The sequence below is a fragment of the Suricata suricatta genome, chromosome 14 (genome assembly GCF_006229205.1).
Source record: "Suricata suricatta isolate VVHF042 chromosome 14, meerkat_22Aug2017_6uvM2_HiC, whole genome shotgun sequence".
Classification (NCBI taxonomy): domain Eukaryota; kingdom Metazoa; phylum Chordata; class Mammalia; order Carnivora; family Herpestidae; genus Suricata; species Suricata suricatta.
This window is the reverse complement of record NC_043713.1, coordinates 91865-112577: the sequence shown is the minus strand read 5'-3', so window position 1 is coordinate 112577 and position 20713 is coordinate 91865. Positions and strand designations below refer to the sequence as shown.

Here is a 20713-nt window from a genome sequence, read left to right as displayed (position 1 = left end):
TACCTCCGTACCTCCTGCCTTCTGTGATGTGGCCTCTTCTCTCTCTCTGGTTGTACAGTGTGTTCTGTCAGTCCCCGCATGGATTTCTTGTTTGTTCAGAATGATTTGATATTATCCAACTGTGTTCAAGGGAAGAGGCAAGCCTAGGGTCTCTTACTACTCTGCCATCTTAGCACCTCCCAATTAATTTTGTTATGGTAGAGTACACATAAAAACTACCATCTTAACAGTTTTCATATGCACAGTCCAGTGATACTAAGTACATTCATACTGCTGCGCAGCCACCCCCAGCACCCCTCCAGAACTCCTTCATCTTCCCAACCTGAAACTTTGTCCCCATTAAACAGGGACTCCCCACCCTTCTCCCCCAGCCTTTACCATCTACTGTCTCTATGACTGTGATTCCTCACGTAAATGTAATCCTACAGGATTATGACTGGATTGTGACTGGCTTATTTCACTCAACACTTTGTCCGCCGGGTTCGTCCATGTCATAGCAGGTGTCAGAATCTCCTCTGGAGACTGAATAACATTCCGCCGTGTGTTATAGAGTATTTGTCATCCATTTGTCCGTCGATGGACACTTAGGCTACTTCCATGATTTAGCTATTGTGAATCTTGCTGCCATACACATGGGTTTTCAAACGTTGTGCTTATTTGCTTTTAGTTAACACTAAATGCCAGAGGTCTCAGTATGGCTCAACTATGAATTAAAAGGGTTATCGGTGAATGACGTGCAATAAAGCCCCAGCTACACCTGAGTGGTGAGACTAAGAATGATATTATTCTTTATATTTTTTCATATTTTATAAATTTTCCAAAATATACATTTATGTAGTTCTCAAAGTATAAGTGGCATGTCATCAAACCATGTTACCAATCAGAAAAAAAGTGACTGAGTCCAGTCGCCCCATTAAATCGTTGAACATGGTTTGTTTAAGGGGCTGCTGGAAGATGCAGAAGTTTCAAGGCTTGAAGTCCAAGAGTCAAAAAGCACGTCATCTGGTTGGCTGCTCAGAACCCCCAACAGTGAAGTCATAGGATAAACAATTCCTTCACTGTTTTTATTACCTGTGAAACTTGAGTTCAAGGAGCAAGGCTCCTGCCACCACCAGCCTCACGAAAACCTTCTTTAAACTCCCTCCCTCCCTCACTGCTTACATTTACTGAGCAGAAAAAACTGCAGGTGTAGACACTTGAGGTCAGGGAGGTGGAGACACCCCTAGGGCCTGCATCTGTCCCCACTGGCCCCCCAGGTGGAGATCGCACTGGGACAGGTAAGGGGCCAGAAGACATTTTCTGTCTAGACACATACTTAATAATTGTTGAAGAAAAAAACCTCTCAGCACCACATCTAGCAACTTTGTAGTATCTGGTTGCTGGCTGCAGTCCTGCCTGCTGATCTGCCTGCAGAGATGGGATTGTGACCCATGATCTATCCTGCCTCTTTGCCTCAAATGTGGCCACCATCACTTACTTATTCTCCCTCTATATCCACTGGGTCCTATTGCGTGATGTCCCTAATGGCTGGTGGGGACAAAACATGAACGGGGCTCCGGGAGCTCCCCACCCTGAGCCCTAATGCTGTGCTCTATCTCCATTGCAGGAGCAAGGAGAGAGAAGACTGGGATAGGAACGGCAGACAAGGCTTCACAGAGGAGGAGGAGACAGGAGGAGGGAAGGAGCGCCCTGCCTCCAGCACGGAGCAGACGCAGTGGCCCTGGGGGAATGGCTGTGCGGAAGGCCTACTGGGAAGCTCAGCCGTAGAGGATCTGACTTCAGGATGTGGGGTCAGCCTGGCAAACTGAGAGGTTCTTTCTATAATTTTGGTAAGTAAATGAATTTGATAAAGCAATATGGCAGCATATATGTATGCATGTGTCTAGAACTTCAAATAGCCTTCCTCTTCCCCTTTCCTTCCTTCTTGGTCCTAAACTGTGGCAGGACTCAGCACAACTCCACATGGGTGGCGGAAGCAGGGGCTGCATGCCTGGAGCAGGGCAAGAAAGGAACCCGTGATGGGGGGCAGGCAGGATGTGAGAATGGTCATTGTCGGTGCAAGCAGAGCGCCAGGAAGTCTGTCCATGGAAAGCCCAAGTGGTAAGAGGGCATGGAGGGGCGTGAAGCCCACATCAGCAGAAGGTGGCCATGTGTGGGAATTGGGGTGGTGGCCGTGGCTTGGTAAGGGCTGTCAAGCCTGCTTGTGGAGGGAGCCTGGAAGCTCTCTCTGCTCATGTTTACACACGTGTTATTATTGCACACACATGCATGAAGCTGCAGTTCTGTCCCTGGGAGGCCTGAGAGCAGTGACACCCCAGGACAGTAAGCACACCTGCAGCCCAGATCTTGGCTTCTAAACACCATTCTCCAGAGAAGGAACCAGAACTCCTTGGGGGAAGGGGGAGGGGAGAGGTTGGTTTCAGGTCTGAGGCAGGAAAAGTATGAGATGAACATGAAACATCTAGTTGAACCAGAAAACAAGAATATGCTTCAAGAATAATGAGGGAATGTAAAGATGCAGAAGGCAGCTTGAAGAGACGCCCACTCGCTCAATCTGAGACTTTCTGACATCAAAATAATGACAGTAAAGACTTATAATTAATTGAATAAAATAGGAGTCCATACTGATATGAACAAATTACTTGAAAATGAGGAATGCAGTATTTCCATAGTCTCAAAATACCTCCTAACAAAATACTTAATAATTACAAAGGAGAGAAGAAGATCTTAACGGTGGGGAAGCCTGGAAGATGCCCCTGGAGTGAAGGGGTCGGAGGACATGGACATCGTTGTGGGGGACAGAAGCGGTGTGCCACCTGCTGGGCGGTGCCCCAGACACAGGATCACTTCTGTGATTCCTCCTGCCAAAGGGCCGGTGCCTGAAACTAGCTGTGAGGTTTTCTCAGACAAAACCAGATTACACAGTAACTGGCTTATAACTGCCAAAGTGTCAAGGCCGTGAAAGTCAAAGAAGGACTAAGAACTCTTCCACACTGAGGGAGAGTGAAGACAGCTAACTTGACTGAATTCTGAACTACTGCTTTTTGGAAAAAAAAAAAAAACTTTAACGTTTATTTATTTTTGAGAAGGGGGAGGAGCAGAGCAAGAGGGAGACACAGAATCCGAAGCAGGCTCCAAGCTCTGAAACGGCAGCACAGAGCCCCAGGCGGGGCTTGAACTCATGAACTGTGGGATCATGACCTGAGCGGAAATCAGATGCTTAACCGACTGAGCCCCCCGGGTGCCCCTGAAGTGATGCTTTTACTGTAAGGAACATTATCAGGGCAGACAAAGCAGGAGAGGGGTCAAGGGTTAGACGATAATATGTCAACATCCAGATTTGTTGTTGTTGTTGTTGTTGTTCTCATAGGTGATTTTATTAATTAATGGAGAAAATCCAGAGAACCAGGATATCTGGATTCTCATTTACTTTCTATTTTGTATTTTTAAAATTGAGGGCATAATGGACATGTACCATGTTTCAGGTGCATAACATTATGATTCAATATTTGTATATATTGTGAAATGATCACCACAATAAATCTAGTTAACATCTCTTACCACACATAGTCACAATTTTTCTTCTTATGATAAGAATTTCTAAGACCTACTCTTAGCAACTTTCAAATATGCAATATGGTTTTATTATGTATAGTCACCTTGGTGTATGTTATACACCATGACAATTATTTCATAACTGGGATTATTTTATAATAATAAATTACAATTCTTTTGTAACTGGAACTTTATACCTTATAACCCCCTTTAACCATTTTCCCCATTCTTCACACCTGGAAGCCGCCAGTCTGTTCTCTGTATCAGTGAGTTTGGTTTTTATTGTAGTTGTTTTTAATTCCACACACAAGTGAGATTATACAGTATTTGTCTTTTCCTGTCTGCCTTGTTTCACTTAATATCATGCCTTCAAGATCCATCCATGTTGTTGCAAATGGCTGAATACTACTCCATTATGTGTGTGCCGCATTTTCTTTTTTTAAAATCTCTCTTTGAATTTTAATTCCAGTATAGCTAACGTCCAGTGGTATAGTCACTGTAGGTGTGCAAGATGGCGGTCCCACAGCGCCATGCATCAGGGCCCGTCCTAACAGGACGCACACCCTCAGTCCCCTTCTCGTGTTTCACCCGCTCACCCCCCTCTTTCCCTCTGGCGGCCATCGGGTTGTGCTCGGTATTAAAGAGAAACATTATTACGGTTGTTCTCACTATGGTCTGTTCTTTGGTTTGTCTCTTTTCTGTTTGGTTTCTTAAGTTCCATATATAAGTGAGATCATATGGGATTTGTCTTTCTATGACTGGCTTTGTTTCATGTAGATTTATACTCTCTAAATGTATCCAAGTTGTTGCAATTGGCAAGATTAATTCTTTTTTATGGCTGAGTAGTAGCCCATCACACACACACACCCACACACCCCTTCTTCATTCATCTATTAATGGACACTTGCGCTGCTTCTATCACGCGGCTGTTGTAAATAATGCTGCAGCCAACACAGGCATGCGTGTATCTTTTCTAATTAGTGGTTTTGTTTCTTTGGGTAAAGACCCAGTCGTGGAATTACTAGATTGTACGGTGATTTATTTTTGATATTTTGAGGAATCTCCATACTATTTTTCCCACCAACAGTGCATGAAGGTTCCATTTTATCCACATCCTCACCTACACTTGTTGTTTCTTGTCATTTTGATTTTAGCCATTGTGACAGGTGTGGGGTAATATCTCATCGTGGTTTTGATTTGCACTTCCCTGATGATGAGTGATGTTGAACATTTTTTTTATGTGGCTTTTGGCCATCTGTATGTCTTCTTTGGAGAAATGTCTGTTCATGAACTTAATTTTTAAAAAGATTTTTATTTATTTTGAGAGAGATAGAATGTGAGTGGCGGAGGGGGAAGGGAAGAGGCAGAATCTCAAGCAGGCTCCACGCTGTCAGAGCAGAGCCCATGCAGGGCTTGAACTCATGAAACTATGAGATCATGACCCTTGCCAAAATCAAGAATTGGATGCTTAACCAACTGAGCCATCCGGGCACCCCCACATCTTCTTATTTTTAAATTAGGTTATTTTTTGGGTGTTGAATTTTGAATAAGTCATATTTTGGATACTAATCCTCTATTAGATATGTCATTTCAAATGTCTTCTAGTTTTGTTGGTTGTTTCCTTTGCTGTGCAGAAGTTTTTATTTTTATGTAGTCCCAATAGTTTATTTTTGCTTTTGTTTCCCTTGCCTTAGGAGACCTATCTAGAAAAATGTTGCTACGGCCAATGTCGGAGAAATTATTGCCTGTGCTCTCTTCTCTCTCTCTCTCTCCTCTTTTTTTTTTTTTTTTTTTAAAGGCTTCAGGTCTCACATTTAAGTCTTCAATTCATTTTGAGTTTATTTTTGTGTATGGTGTAAAAAAGTGGTCCAGTTTCATTCTTTTGCACGTAGCCATCTAGTTTTTCCAACACCACTTGTTGAAGAGACTTTTTCCCATTGCATATTTTTTCTTTGTTGAAGATTAATTGACTGTATAAGTATGGGTTTATTTCTGGGCTTTCTATTCTGTTCTATTGATTTATTTGTTTGTTTTTGTGCCAGTACCATACTGCTCTGATTACTACAGCTTTGTAGTATATCTTGATATTTGGGATTGTGATACTTCTGGTTTTATTCTTCTTTTTCAAGATTTCAAGATTTTGGCTATTCAGGGTCTTTGTGGTTCCACACAAATTTTAGGATCATTTGTTCTAATTCTGTGAAAAATGCTGTTAGTATTTTGATAGGGTATTCCACATTTTCTTTATACATTTATTTATCAATGGACACTGAAGTTGTTTCAGTATCTTGGCTATTAAAAATAATGCTGCAATGAACATGGGAATGTATACATCTTTTCAAATTAGTGTTTTCATTTTCTTTGGATAAATACCCAGAAGTAGAATTGCTGGGTCATATGGTAGTTATATTTAAAAATTTTTAAGGACCCTCCATACTGTTTTCCATAGTGGCTGCACCAATTTACATTCCCTCCAACAGTGCATGAGGATTTCCTTTTCCCCACATCTTCACCAACACTTGTTTCTTTTCTTTTCGGTAGTAGTCATTCTGACAGCTGTGAACTAATATTACAGTTTTGATTTGCATTTTCCTGATGATGAGCATCTTTTCATGTACCTCTTGGCCATCTCTATGTCTTCATTGGAAAAATGCTTATTCAGATCCTTGGCCCATTTTTTAAATCAGATTTTTTAATTAAAATTTTTTTTTAAATATCAGATTTTTTGCCATTGAGTTGTGTGTATTCTGTATCTATTTTAGTTGTTAATCTCTTGTCAGATATATGATTTACAAATATATGCTTCTATTCAGTAAGCTGCCGTTTTATGTTGTTGATGAGTTTTTTGCTGTGCGTAAGCTTTTTCGTTTGATGTACTCCCACCTGTTTTATTTTTGTTTTTGTTGCCTTTTCTTTTGGAGTCAGATCCAAAAACTCATCACCAAGACTGATGTCAAAGAGTTTATCATTTGGAGTTAATTTTTGTGTGTGGAATAAGATAGCAGTCTAGTTTCATCCTTTTGCATATGGCTTAAAGTTTTCATGGCTTGGGGGCGCCTGGGTGGCTCAGTTGGTTGAGCAGCCGGCTTCGGCTCAGGTCAGATCTCACATTTGTGGGTTCGAGCCCCACATCAGGCTCTGTGCAGACAGCAAGCTCAGAGGCTGGAGCTGCTTTCAGATTCTGTGTCTCCCTCTCTCTCTGCCCCTCCCTCTCTCGTGCTCTATCTCTCTCTGTACCCCCCCCCCGCAAAAAAAAAAAAAGTTTTCATGGCTTATTTATTGAAGAGTGTCCTTTTCCCAGTGTGTATTCTTATCTCTTTTGTCATAAATTAATTGACCATATATGTGTAGATTTATTCCTGGGATCTCTATTGTGTTCTATTGGTCAACGCGTCTATTCTAATGCCAATACCATTCAGTTTTGTTTACTACAGCTTTGTAATCTAATTTGAAATCAGGGAGCATGATACCTCCAGCTTTGTTCTTCTTTCTCAAAATTGCTTTGGCTATTTGGGGTCTTTTGTGGTTCCATACAAATTTTAGGGGTGGTTGTTCTATTTCTGTGAAAAATGACATTGGAATTTTCATAAGGATTTCAGAGAATCTGCAGATCGTTTTAGGTAATATGGACATTTAAACAATATCAATTCTTTAAGTCAGTGAGCATGGAATATCTTGCCATTTTTTAAAATTTTGTTTTTTTTTAATGTTTTATTTATTTTTGATACAGAGAGACAGAGCATGAGAGGGGCAGGGGCAGAGAGAGAAGGAGACACAGAATCTGAAGCAGGCTCCAGGCTCTGAGCTAGCTGTCAGCACAGAGCCTGATGCGGGGCTCAAACCCACAAACGTGAGATCTGACCTGAGCCAAAGTCAGAGGCTTAACCAACTGGGCCACCCAGGTGCCCCGGAATATCTTGCCATTTATTTGTGTCTTCTTTAATTTCTTTCATCAATGTCTAGTAGTTTTCAGTTCATAGATTTTCACTTCCTTGGTGAAGTTTATTCTTAGGTGTTTTATTTCTTTTATTGCAGTTGTAAATGAGATTGTTTTCTTAATTTTCCTTTCTGCTAGTGTGTTACAATAGATTTCTGTATATTGATATTGTATCCTACAACTTTACTGAATTTATTTATTCTAACAGTTTCTTTTTGTGTGTGTGGGGTCTTTAGGGTCTTCTATATATAATATAATGTCATCTGCAAATAGTGACAGCTTTTTGTTTTTTCCAATTTGGATAGCATTTATTTTTCTGGCCTTATTGTTGTGGCTAGGACTTCCAGTACTATGTTGAATCAAAGTGGTCAGAGTGGGCATCCATCCTGTTGTTGATCTTAGAGGAAAAGCTTTTAGCTTTTCATTGTTGAGTATGGTAGTTGTGGGCTTGTCATGTATGGTTTTTTAAAAAATGTTGAATCACATTCCCTTCTTACCTACTTTGTTATGTTATTAATCATAAATGGATGTTAAATTTTGCCAAGTGCATTTTCTGCATCTATTAAGAAAATCATATGATTTTTAGCCTTCATTTTGTTATGTGATATGTCAGTCACATTGATTGATTCAAAGATGTTGAATTCCCCTTGCATCCTTGGGATAAATCCCACCTGATCATGTCATATGATAATGTATTGTTGAATTCTGTTTGCTAATATTTTGTTGAGGATTTTTGCATCTATGTTCATCAGTGATGTTGGCCTGTAATTTTCTTCTGGTACCTTGTCTAGTTGTGGGTAATGATGGCCTTGTGAGAAGGGTTTGCAAGTGCGCTCTCCTCTTCTGTTTTCTGAAAGACTTTGAGAAAGATTAGTATGAGTTTCTTCAGTGTTGTGTATAATTCACTAATGAAACCATCTGGTCCTGGAGTTTTGTTTGCTGGGAGGTTTTTGATCACTGATCCAATCTCCTTACTAGTAGCTGGACTGTTTGGACTTTTCATTTCTTCTCGGTTCGGTCCTGGGGGGTTACTTACTCATCTCCTCTAGGTTGTCCTGTTTGTTTGCATATAATTTTTCATAATCGTATCTTTTGTTCCTTTGTATTTCTGTGATATCCGTTTTAACATCTGTTATTTCTGGTTTCATTTACTTGAACCCTCCCTCTTTTTCTTGGGGAGTCTAAATAAAGGTTTGTCCATTTTGTTTATCTTGTCAAATATCCATTGTCTTTTTCTATTGTCCTTTAAATATATTTCATTTATCTCTGCACTGATCTTTATAATTTCCTTCCTTCTACTAACTTCAAGCCTTGTTCCTTTTCTAGTTCCTTGAGGTGTATGTTTAGGTTGTTTATTTGAGATTTTTCTTGTTGTTGTTTTCAGGTAGGCATGTATTGCTATGAACTTACCTCTTAGAACTGCTTTGCTGCATCCCATATATTTTGGTATGCTGTATTTCTATTTTCATTTGTCTCAAGTTGTTGATTTCTTCATTGACTGTTTGGTTTTTGGGTAGCATTTGTAAATTTTCTAGTGTCTTCTTGTGATTGATTACTAGTTTTGTACCAGTGTGGTCAGAAAAGATGTTTGATATGATTTCAGTTTTCTCAAATTTATTCAGACTTGTTTTGTGGCCTAACACGTAGTCTATTCTGGAGAATGTTACTTGAGCACTTGAGAAGAATGTGCATTTTTCTTCCAGATGGAATGCTCTGTATACATCTGTCATATATCTGGTCTAACGTGTCATCTAAGATTCCTGTTTCCTTATTGATTTTCTAACTGGATGATCTATTCATTGATTAAATTTTGGTTTTAAATATCTCTTATTGTATTGATGTCCATTTCTCCCTTTAAGTCTGTTAATATTTGTGATATATATTTAGGAGCCTCTATGTTGGGTGCATAAATATTTACAAACATACATTTTATTGGATTGACCCTTTTATCATTATGTAATACTCTTCTTTGTCTCTTATAAAAGCATGCTTTGAAGTCTATTTTTTTCTGGTAAAGGTGTCGCTGTCCCACCTTTCTTTTGGTTTCCATTTGCATTATTCCAACTCTTCATATCCAATCTCTGTGTGTCCTTATATCTGATGTGAATCTCTTGTAGGCAGAATATAGATGGGTCCTGTTTTTTTTTTTAACCATTAAAATTATTTTTTATCTGTTGAAGTATAACACAAATACAAAAAGTACAGAAACCACAAATGAACAGCTCAGTGAATTTTTACAAAATGAACACACCAAAGACAAGACAGAGAGTGACCAGATCCCCAGAAGTCCTCTTGCTGGCTCCCAGACACCCTCCTTGCCCTGCTTCTCAGTGTAATTACTGTCCTGCCTCCCAACACCATCAATTAGTACTCGATGACCTTTATATAGATGAAGTAATTCAGTATGCTTCTTTGTGTTTAGCTTTTTTTGTTCAACATTATGCTTGGACATTCATCTATGTTGCAGTACACAGCTGTGGTGTGTTTTCACTCTTGGAAATATTCCATCATAAGAACACTATTTATTTGTCCATTCTACTGCTTTTTTAAAATGTTTTTTTAATTTTATTTTTTGAGAGAGAGACAGACAGACAGACAGCATGAGCAGGGGAGAGTCAGAGTGAGAGGGAGACACAGAATCTGAAGACAGCCTCCAGGCTCTGAGCTAGCTGTCAGCACAGAGCCTGACATGGGCTTGAACCCATTAGCTGCAAGATCATGACCTGAGCCGAAGCCGGATGCTCAACTGACTGAGCCACCCAGGTGCCCCTGTCCATTCTACTATTGATGGGGATTTGGTTTTGGACTACTAGCATTGCTGCTACAAACATTCTTGTGCATGACTTGTGTTGCACTTGGGCCCACACTTCTGTCAAGTGAATTTTTTTTTTAATTAAGTGAATCTTTTTTAGAATCTAGCCGCTCTATGTTTTTTGATTGGATAATTTAGGTCATTTGCGTTTAATGTAATTATCTATAGGGCGTCCTTATTGCTATTTTGTTAATTGCTTCCTGGATGTTTTGTTGTTCCTCTGTTTTCCTCTTCCCTTTCTCTCTTTGTGGTTTGATGACTTTTGTGTAGTGGAATGTTTAGGTTTCTTTCTCTTTGTTTTTTGTATCTACTACAGGTTTTTGCTTTGTGATTATTATGAGGCTTACATATAACAATCTATAAGTTTATTTTAAGTTGAAAGTAATTTAAGTATGCACACATTCTAAAGCTGTACATTTTTATCTGATGTCACATTTTACTTCTTTCTATCTTGTGTATTCCTTAGCTAATTATTGTCATTATAGTTGTTTTTTTTTTTAATGCTTATTTATTTTGGGAGATAGAGTGCAAGTGGAGGAGGTACAGAGAGAAAGGAGAGGGCAGAGGATCTGAAGCAGGTTCTGTGCTGACCCCAACCCAGGGCTTGAACTCAAGAACAATAAGATCGATCATGACCTGAACCAAAGTTGAAAGTCAGACACTTAACAGACTGAGCCACCCAGGCTTCCCTGTCATTATAGTTAATTTTACTACTTTTGTATTTTAACCTTCATACCAGCTCTAAGTAATTAACATTACTATATATTTACCTTTATCAGTGAGATTTATGCTTTCATGTATTTTATTACTAATTAGCACCTTCCTTTTCAGCTTAAAGAAGTCCCTTTAACATTTCATGTAAGGCTGATTTAGTGGTAATGAACTCCCTTAGCTTTTGCTGTCTGGAAAACTCTCTCTCCTTCAATTATGAACGATAACTCTGCTGGGTAGAGTAATCTTGGTTGGAAGTTTTTTCTTTCAGGATTTTGAATGTTTTGTGTTATTCCCTTTCGACCTACAAAGTTTCTGCTTCAAAATCTGCCAAGTCTTGTGGGGGTTCCCTCATACCAAACAAGTTGTTTTACTCTTGCTGCTTTGAAGATTCTTTTTTTGTCTTTAACTTTTGACATTTTAGTTATAATGTGTCTCAGTGAGTCTCTTTGGGTTCATCTTATGAGGAACTCTCTAGGCTCTCTTGGATCTGGATGTGTTTCTTTCCTCAGGTTAGGAAAGTTTTCAGCCACTATTTCTTCAAGTAATTTTCTGCCTCTTACTCTCTCTTCTCCTTCGGGGAGTCCTATCATGTGAGTGTTAGTCCACTTGATATTGTCCTATAAGCCTCATAAACTATCTTCACTTTTTTTTATTCTTTTTTCTTTTTGCTGCTCTGATTGGATGAGTTCCACTACCCTGTACTTGAGTTCATTGATTCTTTCTTTGCTTCGTTTAGTCTGTTGAATCACTCTAATGTATTTTTCATGTTTATTTATTTATTTTGAGAGAGAGAGAGAGAGAGAGAGAGAGAGAGAGAGAGAGAGAGAGAGAGAGAGAGAGAGAAAGAGAAAATGAACATGAGTAGGGGAGAGGCAGACAGAGAAGGAGAGAGAGAGAGAGAATCCCAAGCAAGTTTGGTGCTGTTAGTGTGGAGCCTGATGCAGGGCTTGATCTCATGAACTGCAAAATCATGACCTAAGCCAAAATCAAGAGTCAGACACTTAACCAACAGAATCACCCAAATACCCCACCTCTAATGTATTTTTAAGTACAGTTATTGTATTCTTCACCAGTGACTTCTGTTTGGTACTTTCTTATATTTTCTATCTCTTTACTGAACTTCTCACTATGTTCATTTATGCTTCTCTCAAGTTTGGAGAGCATCTTTGTGACCATTACTTTGAATTCTTTGTCAGGTAAACTACTTATCTCCATTTCATTGGGATTGTTTTCTGAGGATTTATCTTTTGTTTGGAATATATTCCTCTGTTCCCTCATTTTGCTTGTTTCTCTCTTTGGGTCTTTATGTATTAGATGAAACAGCCATCTTTCCCAGTTTTGAAGGAACGGCCTTGTGTAGATGAACCTTATTGTGCAAACTTACCCTAGCTCTTGGTTGTCTCTCAAACCTTTGCAATCATCCAAGCAGCCTATTTTAATAGCTCCTAGTTGTTGAGTATGTGCAAGGCCTGTTAGTGTCCCAGTGGGTGGGGTCTCAGTCAGCATGTAGATTCAGGCTGATTGGAAGCTAGACACTCAGGCAGCAGATTTTCAAGTATACAAATATATACAGTCCTTAGGGACCACAAGCATAAGCTTCTGTGGCCATAGAAGAGGTGACCTGGAGGTCCCCAGGCCTGTGTTTCCTGAGAGCATCTCTGTAGCTTCTAGATGTGTGCCACACCTGCAGCTCCAGGACAAGCAAATAGGCCTCTTTTACAGGGAGACTGGGGATGTTTTCTAGTCTGCTGTTTCCTGTGCCCTCGGAGGTTGTGGCCTACCAAGAACTAGCTCTCTTTCATAGTCCCGTGGGACCCAGGAATGCAAGCCCCCTGGCCACCAGAGTCATTCAAGGGGGTGTCGTGGGGTGGCAGCCGTGAAGACTAGGACACCAGATGCAAGAGCTAGGGCAGCAGACGTGTGTCAGAGCTCCCCTCCGAGAGATGCCGGCGGTCTGGGGCCTGGCAGAGAGAGCGCATGAAGATAGAGCCCACCTTCCAAGGTCTCTGGAAGGCTTTACAGCCAACTCTTAGATATGTGTTCAGTTAGAAGCCTGCTCCTCTGGCTGCAGCATCAATGATAGCTTACAGTCCTCTTTCTCTGAAACACTAACCTCCCAGCTCTGCTGTCTCTTGCTCTGCTCTGGGACTGATGGCTGTTGGAGAACTTTCTCCACTGGTTACAGGCCTAGGGGACCCATGAGCACGAAGCCTCAGGATAGCCAGGTGATATGGAGGTGGTCCCTTGCAGCAACTGCAAAACTTGGGGTGCCAGAAAGGTGTAGGCTCAGTCCTGGGAGACCCCAGTGAGGGAGGGAGGCGAGGGAAAGCAAAAGGATGGTGTCCCCTGGCCGTTGCTCCCGAGAGCACCTGCATGGCCTCTGGGTGTGTGCAGACTGAAGTCTGCCCCTTTCTCAGAGAGGTGGACGTATGTTTCAGTCTGCTGTCTGTGCGGTGACCTCCGGACAGTGTTCTGTCAGTAAGCATCTCTCTGTTATAGTCCCGGGGGACCCAAGAACACAAGCCCCGTGGCCTCCAGAGCCAGACTTCTGAGGCATGTTCTTTGGCTGTAGCTGCAAAAACCAGGGCGCCAGATGTGCGTAAACGCCTTCTCTGGGAGACGCTGCTATTGTGGAGAGTGGCAGAGGGAGAGCCCAAGAATGGTGCCTGCCGGTGCCTCTGTCCCTGGGAAGTGTGCCAATAGGTCTGGTCCTGAGGCCGATGCTCTAAGATTAGCAGATGGACCGCTGACATAAAGTCTGGCCACTCTTCAAACAGCTGCTTCTGCACTGGTCCTGGGGTGTTGAGTCTATGCAAGCCTTTTAAGAGCTATTTCTCAGGCTGCTACAGCCCTCTGGGTCTCCTGGTCGCCATTTCTTTTCAAAGCCAGATGTTTTGAAGGGTTGTTCCTCAGATCCAGGTCTTGAAAGTTGGGGTATCTGATGTGGGATAGAACCCTTTGCTCCTCAGGGAGAAGGTCTGGGTTTGTGAGTTCCCTCCCAAATGTGGGTTGCTGTGCCGGGGTCAGATTGATGGTGAAACCGTCTTAGTCTCTCCAACCCACCAAGACGTGGCTCTTGTTTCTGGAGGTGAGGCAGCTGCTCAGCTGGTTTTCAGAGGGGAGGAGCCTGCTCCATACACAGCTGTGGGTCTGGCGTGTCCATGGGACGAGGGCTCACAATCTGGGTCTCGATGGCTGACTGGGGCTGCGGAGGAGGACATCCTCGTGTGGAGGGCGTGGTAGCCGCATCCGGGGCGCGCCTGTGGCCGCTCATTCTCAGCTCTGTCTGCTGTCCTTGTAACTCTTCCGTGAGATTTTTTTTTTTTAAATTTCGAGGGTGTTCATACCCTTTGATACAGTGATTTCATGTCTAGCAACCCATCCTGAGGAAACAATCAGAAACCTGAGCTGAGATTTATGTATAAAGCTCCCATACTCTTTGTGATATAAACTGCAAATAGCCCAGCAACTATCAGGAAAACGGCCAACTTAACTCAGGTGTATTTCCTGTATTTTGCAGCAAGTAAAAATAGTGTTTTGGAGCAATTTTTGCTGCGGGAAATTCTTGCTCTGTGTTCCCCGAGAAAGGCGCTCCTGCCGCGCAGCCGTCCACGGACGCACAGAGACACCAGCACGGACTGCGGGGATTACTGGGGGTAGTCGTCGTCTTTATACACATGCCAATTTTCAGGATTTCCAGACTGAGCGTAGTTCTCATAATCAGAATAAAACGGTTAAAGCACATAACCCCGCTGCCTCAGGACGCCTTCAGAGGCTTCGAGGATTTAGGACTCTCATGGTCCTGCGGGCACGTTGCAGACCCGAGGTTTACCTCTGTTACCCTCCTTTGCTACATTTACTTTCCTGTTTTTTTTTTTTAATTGAGAGAATTTATATTTTTTTCTGACTTCAGAACGGATTGCTTGCATTTTTCTGAAAACCTCAAGAAGTCAAAAAGGAACGTGTATGTCCTTTAGTGTGTGTGCTTTTGTGTGTCCACGCCTTGCGCTCTGTTTCTGTGCTGACCCGTGTAGGTGTCCTCACGGCTGCCTTTCCTCAGGGGGTGTACACCTGTGAGTCGCACTTTGGGCGCGGTTCCGATGGTCCACTTGAAGACAAGGGCACAAGAGGAGGCTCTGAGGGCAGAGACCTCGGTTTGCGGTATGAAGATGGCTGACGTGAACCTCCGTAAAAGCTTCGGAGGGCTCGCGGCGTTCCCAGGCTCCCGCCTGAAAAGATCTGGGGCAATTGGGCGCAGGGAGTTGTCTGACGGCTTGTCTGTGCCAGCTGTGTGGACTGCAGGGGTGTGAACTCAGCCGCGTGTGACTCAGTGCCTGGACCTGGCAGGGAAAGGAGCACATGTTTCCCACCTGCCCTGGAGGTACTGAGTGTCCCTGCAGGGTCACACTGTCAACTAGTGACTTGTGACAGTACGCACCATCGTGAATAAAAATTAAGCGTCGGAGGAAAAACCTGCAGCCCTCTGCCCTGGGAAGACAGATATTCACTCCCTCTGGCAGTGCTGGCTGCACAGTCCCTCCCTTGGCAGATGAGCCTGAGGTCAAGAGGGTTCAGGTCAAGAAATAATGTGTTTACTTTCAAAGCTCTCTGGGGAAGGGAATTTGGAAGATGGCACTCCTCTCCTGGGCTGGAGAGACCAATGTTGAATCATCTGTTTGTTTTGTATTAACGTAATGAGTTTCTTCCTTTCCTTGGAAACATGGTTCAGTAATAAAAAATTCTCAACCCCCGAAAGTTCTCTTTTTATGAAGATAAAGGAAAAGAAAACATGGTGAGGAACTATAAGAGGGAGAAAGAATCTGTGTATTGACTTGGGGTACCTTCAGGGATAAGGGACACCCAGGAATCTGACGCTGGACGGAGAGAGGACAGTAGGTCCTCGGCTGCAGCATCAGAGAGTGTGGGTGCAGGTTACCTGCTGGCAGTTCGGGTTAGGTTACATACAGGCCAGCACATAACATCCTAGTGGAGAATCCTGATGCTTGTCGGACGGGCCGTGCTCATTAAGGTCATTTGCTCAGAGGCAAATCCTGTCACTCTCCAGGCAAGCATTTTTCAGGGTATTAGCCAATGGTCCTCAAGGTGTGATTCCTGGACTGGAAGGTTCCACATCACCTGAGAACTTGTTAGAAATGAACAACCCACAGATCTCCAGAATTCAAGTTTCTGGGGTCGGGGCAGTGAACTCTGGCCAATTCTGACACAGAACTGCAGTCAGGGTCGAGGTGTGGGCGAGCCCTCCGGCCTGGGTCAGATGGGAGGTCCTTAAGTTCACACTGAGTGCTTTATCTTCCTGCAAGTCGGAAATCAGCTAAGCAGGCTGATGTTTTCAATGGAAACAATACATATTAAAATTTTTTTCAAGTTTTTATTTAAATTCCAGTTACCATATAGTGTAATATTAGTTTCAGGTATGCAGTTGAGGGAGTCATAATAAATATTTCTGCGTATTGAAGAACTGGCTGCTAGTTCAGCCTTGTGTAATTTTCAGTTGAGCTTTCAGAGCACTGTCACTGGTTTTCACTGCTGCAACAAACACCTCAGCACACTAATTCTTGCTATCAACATGTTTTCTCCAGCACAACAGCCTGGTACCACCCATTCTAGTGGCTATTTCTCTTCACGCAAGGGCCACCAGGGACGATCCTGCCGTATTTGGTTCATACTTGCATCAGAGCTTTCGTTTGCTCGTTTGTCCATTTATGTATTTTTATTATTTATTAATTTTTAAAAAATTTTTGACAGAGAGAGACACAGAGTGTGAGCAGGGGAGGGTCAGAGAGAGGAGGAGGCACAGAATGAGAAGCAGGCTCCAGGCTCAGAGCTGTCAGCACAGAGCCCAATGTGGGGCTCGAACCCATGAACTGTGAGAGCATGATCTGAACTGAAGTTGGACGCTTAACCAACTGAGCCACACAGGCGCCCCCATTTATGTATTTTTAAAGGACAATCTCCATTTTACTGTTTTCCAGAGACAGTTTTTCTTCCGTCAAGTAAGGACTTAGCTTCTTACCCAGGCTTTGGTGGAGGTCATAGGGCAGTGCCTGAGGGCCTGAATCGGGGTGGGGGGTTCCCACCTTGGTGCCTCAGGGGAGGGGCTCCTGGTTTCCTTGCCATGAATGGCAGGCTCACCCTGTAATGTAGTTTCACATGCAGCTCGGGAACACACAGGCATCAAAGGGACTCACTTCCAAAATGTCCCTGATGGTGGCCTCTGCTGTGTTCCAAATAATGAACTTAAAAAAAATATATGTTTATTTGGAGAGAGAGAGCATGTGCAAGAGCCAGGAAGGGGCAGAGAGATGCGGAAGGTAGAATCCCAGGCAGGCCCTGCACTGTCAGCATGGAGCCCTGGGAGGGGCTGGATCTCACGAACCGTGAGATCACGACCTGAGCTGAAAGCAAGAGGCGGGTGCCGAATGACTGAGTCACCCAGGCGCCCTGAGTAAGGAACTTCTTAATGGCCTTGTCCCCGACATGCAGCGGGCATAGCTGGAGCAGCGGACAGGCTACACACAGCCATGGCCCTTTTTTGCCATGACTGTTGCTCCTTTTCTTGATCATCTTGGGAATGAGGACACGAGAGATATATTACAACCTTTAAAAACATTTGATGGAGACATGAAAATAACTTCATGGCCTTCTGTTGGAAGATTTACCTCATATTTTACCTAAACTGGATTAAAACACATTTTTTAAAATGTTTATTTTTGAGAGTGAGAGAGCGCAAGCAGGGGCGTGGCAGAGATAGAAGGAGACACAGAATCCAAAGCAGGCTCCAGGCACGGATCTGTCAGTACAGAGCCCGATGTGGGGTTCAAACACACAAACTGCAAGATTGAAGTTGGATGTTTAACTGACCGAGCCACACAGGTGCTGCTGGATTTTTTTTTTTTAACTATCATCAGCACTTTTCAACTTGCCATGACACCCACTCGTCCTGTGTGATCACGTTCTATAATACTGCAAAATGCCACATAACTGCTGGTTCATGGACGGTCGCATCATCCACTGAAAGGTGGACTCCTCTGAGAAGCACCATACGTCCTAGGCTTGGCAATGTGCATGACCGGGTCAGGGAGGCAGGCCCTCCCCAGCTGCAAGCCAGGTGTGTGCACCCTGCACGGGGCTGAGCCCTGCATCTCCAGCTCCATGACCAGCTTAGCGCCATCTGCTCGGACTGTGAGAGCAACTGGCCAGCTCTTTGAGTTTCCCCAACTCTGAACTGGGACCGGGTTGCCACAGCTCCATGTCATTGAAGGGATTAAGTTGATGAATGCTTGTAGAAAGCATTATTTCTTCCAGGAATTCTTGGTGCTCGCTGCTACCACCATAACATTTGTGATGCCTGAATGTGTAGATCATGACGCTATGCACTATGTTTAGTAACATCAGAATGATAAAGCGTTAATGGCAATTTTGCAAACCTGGGTATATTTAAGAAAAGCTGAATAATAAGCATTTGGAAAATCTTTTTCAAAAGGACTTAAAAGGAAGTTTCTAGACCTAAAACACATCTACCTACCATCAAATACAACTATAATTTGGTTATCTGAAACGACCTACTACCTGCTTGAGTGTCAGCCTGTTCTGAGGCAGGTAGGGATAATGCTACCTGCCTCATGGAGCATGTATGCAGATTAAGTGAAAAAATATGGCACGTGATAGGCACGGGGTAAATATTGGAGGCATTTCACTCTGAGGGTAAGTTTGTCTCTGATCATCATGAACTGCTAATTTCTCTAATATTTAGAACACAAGTGAAAAGTATCATTAAATGTAAAGAAAGTTTTTATTCTTTGATATATAAAACCAACAAAACTTTAATGCATAATACAACATAGGTTTTTTTTTTTAAAGAAAAAGATGGTAGCAGTAAAGATATGGGTAGAAAAATACACTCAAGCTGCTGTTCCAAGAAATTCAGAACTCCTAATATTATGAACAACAGCATACAAATCTCAGAGTGGTAGGCTTTTTTTCTTCTTTCCCTAAAAAATTATTCACATTTGCGTAATTTAAAACATGGTAAGAAATATACCTTTCCTTCTTGGTAACGGATCCAGTTACTCAACAAGATATTAAAAACCCTGCAGTAACTCAATAAAAAACCATTTCATTTGTGATAGTAACTCACAATAGAGTTTGGTTCTATAATACTTATAGCAAAAAGACCACTTCTGACTGCTTGGATGCCAGAGAAGATGCTCATGTAGCTCGCTGGAGGCTGTAGATTTGGGTGTATGTGGACTCTAACCGTCTGCCTCAAGGGGAGACCATCTTTGGTCTACCCTGTGCTTAGGAACACCACAACAGTGATCCTGGCATACAAGTAACAAAATCAAACACGGCCGCTGGGAACCACAACTGCTCAATAAAAGCTATTTCTGCCTAATAAATAGTTTCCAAAGGAAACTTTATTTGCTTTTACACTTAAGAAAAATGAAGATGTTGAGATACTGTTTTCAATCTGTTAGCAGCCGGACATCCATGAAGTCAGTCAGGACAGTTCTGTGGCTGAGCAGCAGGGGGCGTTGGACCACAGGAGACGCAGCTGTCTGCTCTCCGAGGGAAGGCATCCTAAAAAAATATTTTTACTTGTATTTATATGAAAGCTTTATTTGGTCAAAGTTTGGTTCTTAAAGTATAACATTTTCTCCTCCACACTGGATTCAAACAAAATACACTTCATATAAAATTGGGTCAAACATGAATAAACCTATAAAATTACTAAATATATAAATATTGCCAGAAGATAAAAGGGAAGTGATAATGCATTTAATCTGTGTTAAAAATCAGTAAAGTCCACGTGACTCTGAGCTTTCAGAGGCCGGCCCAGGCTGTGTGGTCGGCTTTTCCATCATTTCCACTGAAAATCTTTCGAAAACTACCCTCATATTCAGTCAATCCAGAGGAAAGCTAGTTTTTACCTCAGAGTAAATGGTGGCTTTTGGTCACGAAAGTATTGCTGAACATCACCTTCCATTACCTTCCAATCCCCGCAGAGCTAAGTCGCCCCCCAGGGGCCCCAGCAGGTGCCCTGATTCATGCCAGCTTTTTTTTCCAGGGATGTCTGGGAGTCCAGCACCCGCTTGGTTATCTGAAATTCATTGTCTATAGTCAACAGGTTCGGTGCATTTATTCTAAAAAACCAGCCTCTGCCGGCCGCCTTCCTTCCTCGCAGCATTCCTATGGGAGCAGAATCTGCAAGGCAGTGGGGGGCACAGTCACAACAGCGCTGACACAACAGGGCATTTTTGCATGGGTCACATTAAAATCACGAATCTATTTTTAAAAAATTTAAAGCTTCATTTATAAAAGTATTTTAAAAACGAAGTATTTTCTGCACTTGGTCAGACCCTCTCTCCACTTTCTTCACAAAAGTGCTGGGACCTGCACCCGGCTGAGCCCTGTCTGCACGCCTGTGCATTTTCTGTTCTGTGGAGAAATTCTATAAAAATAGTGTCTGTATTTTTCTATCCATAAGCTGGAATAAACGCGGGGTGTGGGGAAAGAGGGTGGGATAAATAAGAACAACCAGGAAGGGCTGAGGTACATAGGCCTGTATCTTGCTTCGGCCCCCGCCGCCCTACAGCGTCACGGCCGGGCCGTGCTCCTCCACGGCGCCCGGGGGCAGCGGCAGGGCCAGGCTCTGGCGCGGGTCGGCGCGCAGG

General features: G+C 42.8%; 1 protein-coding gene across 1 annotated transcript in view; it reads right to left on the bottom strand.

Annotated features, from left to right (window-relative positions):
• Positions 1 to 18812: 18812 nt before the first annotated feature.
• PARD6G (par-6 family cell polarity regulator gamma) overlaps positions 18813 to 20713 on the bottom strand; it is a gene marked incomplete at its 5' end in the record, with an annotated part of 59611 nt that continues 57710 nt past the window's right edge. The window contains 1 exon segment of the mRNA XM_029922752.1: positions 18813 to 20713. This exon segment is cut by the window's right edge and continues 100 nt beyond it. Within this exon segment, the coding sequence (XP_029778612.1) occupies positions 20629 to 20713 (85 nt within the window).